We start from the raw sequence: 7,944 nt of genomic DNA on the forward strand, positions 1-7,944 counted from the left end.
TTTTAGCCCAAAAGTTATTAAAGCCAAAGCCTTGAGCTTCAAGAACATACGAGTACACTATATTAAGGTATACTCGAGCATACGATTTTCGCTCGTTGATGTTGTCGTTGCTTAACGAGAGCACAACGATACGCTATTCGTTTACTCTCGTATAAAGATATATCGTCTTCGTCCCTCACTTTTTTTATTGGTATTATTAACTCTCGTGTTCTCTTCATCATACCGCTTATACTTAGTGGTTATGAATATTGAACTTTTGAGAGATTTGAACATTTAAGAAGTTGGACACCGTCATTCTTAATAGAATATACAGTACAATGGATTCATTCTCCGACTTGTAATTTGATATGTTTGACCTTTTAGTTCATCATAGGTCGCTCTCGACACGACACTTTCTTTCAATCAAACTTCAATACGGTAAATAAGTAATAAATAGGAATGTAAAAAAGTTAATGATGTTGTGTTCTGTTTTGACTCTCTGCTCTCGTTTGATAGTTTTAAGTTATAAATTTACGAATTTTTAAAATTATAAAATTTAATTTATTACCTTTCCAATTTTTAAAATCTACCGTTAAATAAAAAATTTGAACCGAACATCCTTTGTAAGGTTGTGAAAACCTTTTCCTAATAGAGTTGTTTTAAAGTATTAAGGAGAAGCCCGAAAGAGAAAGCCCAAAGATGACAATATCTATTAGCGGTGGGCCTGAGTTGTTACAAATGGTATCAAAGGTAGACACCGGACTATGTTCTAGCGAGGAGACTGTTCCCGGTAGACACGAGGCGGTGTGCCAGTAAGGATGCTGGACCTTGAAGGGGGTAGATTGTGATATCCCACATTGGTTGAGGAGGAGAACGAAACACCATTTATAAAGGTTAAAGGTTGGGGCGTGAATTTGGCAGGGGGTCCCACATCGATTGGAGAAAGGAACGAGTGCTAGCAAGGACGCTGGACCCTGAAGGAGGTGCATGAGGACGATAGGTCCCCGTTAAAGGTTGGGGCGTGGAACTGGCGGGCGTCCCACATCGATTGAAGAAAGGAACGAGTGCTAGCAAGGACGCTGGGTCCTGAACGGGGGTGGATCGTGATATCCCACGTTGGTTGAGGAGGAGACAAAACATACTTATCCCGGACAATATAGGTTGGTCGGTGAATTTTTAAAATTATAAAATTTAATTTCTTCATTTTTCAATTAAAAAAAAAAAAAAAAAAGGTAAAAAAGTAAAAAAAAAAGTAAAAAAAAGTTATCTTTGTTTTCCTTCTCATCTCCCAATTTCCCTCCCAAGAGTTTAATTACTTGAAGCTGAAGCAATGGCGTAACTGATGTAATAAGAAAAGTATAAAAAACACTGATTTTTGTTCAACCAAAACATGAAAAAACACCCTTTCTTTCTTCTAAAACCCTCCATTAATGCCTCTCTCAACCTTAGCCCATCTTTCCCTTCTCCTCTCCCTCTTCTTCCTCATCCAAGCCGAACCCGAACCCGAACCCGAAGCCTTACCCTCGTCCCCGTGGCTAAACAACAAGCTCGACGATTACACCGACCACGACGCCGATATCGAGTTTTTTCAAAACCATAATTGCTTCCGAAAACAACACTTCTGTTGGAAGAATCAAAAGGATGGATGGAAGAGAAAGAAGATCATGAGGTGTTGTAAACATCGATGTGTTGATGTTCGGTTCGACGTCGAAAACTGCGGGTTTTGTGGTAAGATCTGCCCGTTTCCGCGACGATGTTGTAGAGGTTTGTGTGTTGATGTAAATATTAGCCGGTTTAATTGTGGGAGATGTGGGAATAAATGTCGTTTTCGTGTTCGTTGTGTGTATGGTATGTGTGGATATGGTTAGCCGAACCGAAGGGACAGTGGAAGCCATTGTATTCATCGAAGGATCGCTGCTCGGCCGGCGGTGGACTGGCGGAGTAGCTCTTTGTTTAACGGGAGTATGTCATCTTAGGTTTTATTATAAGTTTATTTGTTCGGAAAAGATTGTCGGGTATACAAATGAGATTTGTTGTAGATGTCGATTATCTCTATACTAAGAAATTAAAAAGAGAAAGCTTTTTAAATAAGACTAAATTAATTAGTTTCGACAAAGTCATAGAGTTGGGCAAAACATGTTCATAGGGCTCGAGTTCCTTTTAAAGTTTGTCATGAGCATTAGAAGTGTACATGATTCGAGTTAGGTTGAGTTGAGGGAATTTTTTGACCCAACCTAAAAGGGAGTTGGTTGAAATGGTAACCCAACCCAATCTAAAACTTTTCACAACCCAACCCTCTATTTTTTGGTTGGTTTTTATTAATCCAGATACAATTTAGATAAAATATATTAAAAGTTAACGCACAAACACAAATCAATTAAATACCGATATTTTTTTTAAAAATTGGTTAGAGTAACAAAAAAAAATATAAGGATAGATCATGAAATTAAATAAACAATAAAAATATTCAAATATGCGACATGTAAAAAAAAAAAGAATCCGGGCGTTGGTCTCACTAGATCGGCCAAATTACCACTCTGACAAACTCATTAATATTGTAAGATTTTTAATATATTTTATATATTTATTTGGATTGGGTCGCTCGGGTCAACCCAAGGGTTTGTCCCACGAACCCAAAACCGAACCGATTCAATTCGGGTTCAGAAAAATGAACCCAACCCTACTCGAAATGCTAATCCAACCAAACCCAACCCTTATAGTTCGGGTTGGATTGGTTCGGGTTGTCGGATTGAAACTGTACGACCGTGACATAAAACATATAGGAACAAAAAGCGAGTTGTCACTTCTACCTTCGTTCCAACTCACAAACACTTTGTGGTGAAAGTATCTGACTACGAGCACGAGTCACTGCTAAGACTATTTTCACATACTCGATTCCTCATGCAGTGTCAAACGATAGGTGTCATGAATGTCCGTGGATAGTAAGTTATCTCTTTTGGTCTTCGTAGTTGAACAATATATGATATAATAACACATAAACAAAATATAAAACCGTCGAATAGGCCAAAAATGTGTAAAACGCGTAACATTCAAAATGAAAAATTTAAGCCATATTCGTTCACGATCCAAATTTTTGGTTTTTTTATTTTTGAAAATTAATCCTACAAACCATTTTTAAATTAAAATATATATTTTAAAAGTATTTAACTTTTAAATTATTTTCATATTTAACCTTAAACCAGACAACTAAACAAGGATGTTTGTGTTGGAGTGCATGTGAAGCTATCTTAGTCTATTAATTATGTCTCTTAATTACAATTATTATACTAATTTGAAAGCATAGAATTTATTATTATTATTATTATTATTTATTCCCAATTAATCCCATCAATAAAGGGAGGGAATTGTATAATGTGAGATATATTTTTCATTATTGTATTATCTTTTCATTATTCCTTTTTCTTCTTTTACAATTTTTCTTTTTATTATTCTCCTACACAATATTTTATACTGGGCGTACACGGGTTGAGTTGGGTTGAGTTAAGGAAATCTTTTGTACGAACGTAAAATTTCGACAACCTGAATACATTTCACAACTCAACTCAAACTAACGGTCTATTTTTTAGTTGGGTAGGGTTGTCCGGTTGTTTTTTTTAATCATTTATAAAAACTTTATTTATTTTACCGTAAAATCTGATAAAGCAAGTAGAGTCTCGTTGGGTTAGGTTGCATGTAGAGTCTGGTTGGGTTGAGTTGGGTTGAGTTATGTTATAACCCTATTTTTAAGTGGGTTAGGTTAACATGACTAAAAAATGTCAACCCATGAACAAACTCGAATTTTCGATTTTTCACCAAAAAAAAAAAAAAACTAACGCAACCCAATCGGAATTATGTTATGTTTTGGGTTGGGTAATCAGGTTAAAGCGTGTAGGTTTAATAAAATATTTTTAAACATTATAAATAAAAAAAAATGTAGTTTAATTACTTCGTAATTATTAAAAAAAACCATAAAAAGACAAAAGAGAAAACAGAACCAATAAAAATAACCCACGTTATCACTAAAAGTCAACAAAACTGCGCATTGACCCATCAAACAAGCCCCTGTCGCTGGATCGGTCGATCTCAGGCATCCCACGTGGTGTATTTTAATTGGTTCTCTATGCCAACTGTCTATCATTATATAATTTAATATTATTGCTTGTTTTACATGAAATTCTCTTATATAAACCAAACATGCCCATGTGGAAGTCCAAGCTTTAAAAATTACTATCCCAATTATGTCACATTATATTATATCATATCATGTTTAGTTATGGAAAATTTTTATTCTAATCCTCTCGACTCAAATATTTAATCTCATATAAATAAATAATTATATTAACGTTCCATGCCCTAAATTTTTATCAAGATTTAGACTCCGTATTTCACGTTTAATGGCCGCAATATTCTCCTATATCCATTACGACATGACCACGTTACTTACTAGTCCTGTTTTATCCTCATTTTCAAGAGATCACCTAAATATAAGCTTTTTGAATAACATTTTATATATATATATATATATATAAAAGGATTAAATATAAAAATTCTTTTGACGTGACAGACGAGAATATATTAGCTAGCTATGAGTAGATAAATTATTTAAAATTATATATATTTTTTTCCTCCGTAATAGATTCGACACATAACCATAAATTGAGCATAAATTCAATAATAAGTTATTAATTTGATTAGGTTATAAGATGAAATTTTAATAAATTGCACTATTTTCAAATAATCTAGAAGACTTTGAAACAAAAAAATAATAATAAAATAAAATAAAAAAGCAATGAATTAAGCATCGCCACGTGTCATTTTCTTGCCTGTGATCCTTCACTTTGTTTATGTTGTCCACATACGCTCCTCCATTTGTATCTTTTAAGAAAATAAAAATGAAAATGAAAATAAAAATAAAATAAAATAAAATAAAATAAAAATAAAAAACCCCTAAACCCAATTGTTGCGAAGTTTTTTCGTTCTTCTCTGCAAATCCCTTCTCCTTCAACCTTCAACAAATCAAACCTATAAAAGGTGAAGTGAAAGAAATTCCAATTTCCTTATCATCATCATCTTCAATCAAGCAATCCACAATCGGAATCCTGTTCGTCCCTATCAATTTGTACAAAAAGCGAAGAAATCAAGCAGGGGAGGGAGGAACAATCAACAATCCTGAGTTTCGCTCGCAATCGCCATGGGCGACACCAGCAGAGAGGCGTTGATTAGCAGAAAGGCGAAGGTGTTCAATCGCTCAGCCTCTCACGCTCAGGACGAATTGCATAGCTTCAGATCGTATTTGCGATGGATGTGCGTGGATCAATCGGACATTTGGAGCGCTGGATTGTCGTGGTCGGTGTTCTTCCTCTTCGCTATCGTCGTTCCAGCGACCTCGCATTTCCATCTCGCCTGTTCTTCCTGTGATAGCCATCACGCCAGGCCGTTCGATCGCGTCGTTCAATTGTCGCTCAGCAGTGTGGCGACGGTTTCCTTCCTCTGCCTTTCGAATTTCATCAGGAGGTACGGACTTAGGAGATTCTTGTTCTTCGATAGGCTCTGCGATGAAAGCGAAACTGTGAGAAGAGGATACACCAACAAGTTCAATGTAAGTTATATTCCAACTCGCAACTCATCTATCTATCTCCTTCTTCGCATTCCACTGATTGGATCTGGATTCTGATTCCTTGATTGTTCAATCGTTTTTGTTCTTGAATTTGAATTCAAGGTAAATTGTTAAGAGAAATTTCCATGGAAGTTAAGAGAGAGCTTGAATTTGTGAAAGATTTAGGGATTAATATCTGGCTTTTGGACAAATCTGCTGGTTTAATTCGGTTTTCTGTCCATTCAATTGCCTGTCAACTTCTTTGGAATTTTTTTGCCTTTGATTGCGGTATTTTTCTGTTTCTGGTAAGAACTCATTCAGCGTTTAGACTCGTTTTAATATGAACTTCTCCGAATTTGTTTTATTTTTTCAAATTCTATTTTTAGAAATAATATCCTTTTTTTTTTTAATTAAAGAACAATTTAAAAAATTATTTATAGGGACAAATAATGCTTAGAAATGAACTTAAACAAAAAGAAAAAGAAAAAGACAATTTAATTTAATTTAATTATTTTTATTTTTATTTATTTATTGCAGAGATCACTGAGAGTACTATCAGCATTTGTGGTCCCATGCTTCGCGGCGGAGAGCGCGTACAAAATCTGGTGGTACGCGTCAGGCGCGTCGCAAATCCCATTCCTGGGGAACGTTATAGTGAGCGACGCAGTAGCGTGCTCCATGGAGCTGCTGTCGTGGCTGTACAGAACCACAGTGATCTTCCTTGTGTGCATCCTCTTCCGTCTGATCTGCGACCTCCAGATCCTACGGCTGCAGGACTTCGCCACCGTGTTCCAGGTAGACTCCGACGTGGGGTCGGTCCTTTCCGAGCATTTGAGAATCAGACGGCACTTGAGAATCATCAGCCACCGGTACCGCGCCTTCATATTGTGGTCGTTGATCCTCGTCACCGGCAGCCAGTTCACTTCTCTACTCATGACTACCAAGTCCTCCTCCCTCAACATCTACATCGCCGGCGAACTTGCGGTACGCGAAATCAAACCCCTCTTAACAAATTCGTTTTAAAACGGAAATGCTGAAAGCGAAATTGGAGAATATCTGTTTGATTGCAATTAATTTTAGATTGAATTAAAAACAAGTATGAAAATGGGTGCAGCTGTGCTCGATGACGCTACTGACAAGTCTGATGATACTTCTACGGAGCGCCACAAAAATCACCCACAAAGCGCAGTCAGTGACGGCGCTAGCTGCCAAGTGGCACGTGTGTGCGACGTTGGATTCTTTCGACGTGACAGACGGGGAGACCCCCATGGCTGCCGCCGCTCCCACCGACGGAAACCTTATGTTTCCGGTGACACCGCGCGGCGATGAGGAATCAGAGGGGGAGGAAGGTTGCGACGAAGAAGATGAACTGGACAACACCAAGTTGATCCCAGCCTACGCGTACAGCACCATCTCATTCCAAAAGAGACAGGCCTTAGGTAATCCCAAAATTCCTAATCTAAATCGAAAATTAAGTAGAAATTAAGTATTGATTAATGGGTTTGGTTTGGTTTGGTTGGTGAATGCAGTGACGTACTTCGAGAACAACAGAGCTGGGATAACCATATACGGGTTTACCCTGGATAGGACTACACTCCACACCATCTTTGGAATAGAGTTATCCTTGGTTCTTTGGCTGCTTGGCAAAACCATCGGTTTTTCTTAAACCCCAAATTCAACTTCTTTATTATTATTATTATTATCGTAATTAATTAATTAATTCCCACTTCCCACTGCCTTGTATTTGTGTGCTGTATTCTTCCATCTTTGTTTAATTACTGTCCCCTCCTCCCCCTCCCACGTATTGTTTTCTGCGTTTTCTTATAATTTACATTTTACTTTGTATTTTTTTTTTATTTTCTAGTTTATTTTCTGTTAAATAATAGAAAATTTTAGTGTTTTTTTTTTTTTTTTTTTTTTTGCAATTTCCTCTTTTCTTTACTTTTACCCACAATTAAATAATAATGTTGTGAAATAATTAGGTGAATTAATTTGGTTAGACTTAGTTTATAAGTGTATAATTATTTTAAATAGTCCACCTTATATTATATTGTATTATATTAGAAATAGTAAAAAATCTTGAAAGTCAAGTAATAATTATATTGTATTATATCCACCTTATACGTTAAATAATCTTGAAAGTCAAGTAATAATTATCTTTAACAATTTTTTATTTTATTTTGTTATAAGTATTTATATTATATTGTATTATATTAGAAATAGTAAAAAAGAAATTCCAACCTAAACCCATAAAGAGACCACACTCACGCATGCTTAACTCAGGTTTAGCAATTCAGTTAAGGGTCTATTGAGACCTAATTTTTGTGCTAATATAAAAAAAAAAAAAAAAAAATAAAATAATCATAGAA

General features: G+C 35.8%; 1 protein-coding gene across 1 annotated transcript; it reads left to right on the forward strand.

Moving 5' to 3' along the window:
* The first annotated feature begins 4,939 nt into the window (after positions 1-4,939).
* On the forward strand, positions 4,940-7,374 carry LOC111446173. Its single transcript, XM_023084869.1, has 4 exons — positions 4,940-5,578; positions 6,113-6,559; positions 6,690-7,014; positions 7,105-7,374. The coding sequence occupies exons 1-4, from the start codon at positions 5,171-5,173 to the stop codon at positions 7,239-7,241; spliced, it is 1,317 nt and encodes a 438-aa protein (XP_022940637.1). The 5' UTR covers positions 4,940-5,170; the 3' UTR covers positions 7,242-7,374.
* The last annotated feature ends 570 nt before the right edge of the window (positions 7,375-7,944 follow it).

This window comes from Cucurbita moschata, unplaced genomic scaffold (assembly GCF_002738365.1).
Source record: "Cucurbita moschata cultivar Rifu unplaced genomic scaffold, Cmos_1.0 Cmo_Scf00008, whole genome shotgun sequence".
NCBI lineage: Eukaryota > Viridiplantae > Streptophyta > Magnoliopsida > Cucurbitales > Cucurbitaceae > Cucurbita > Cucurbita moschata.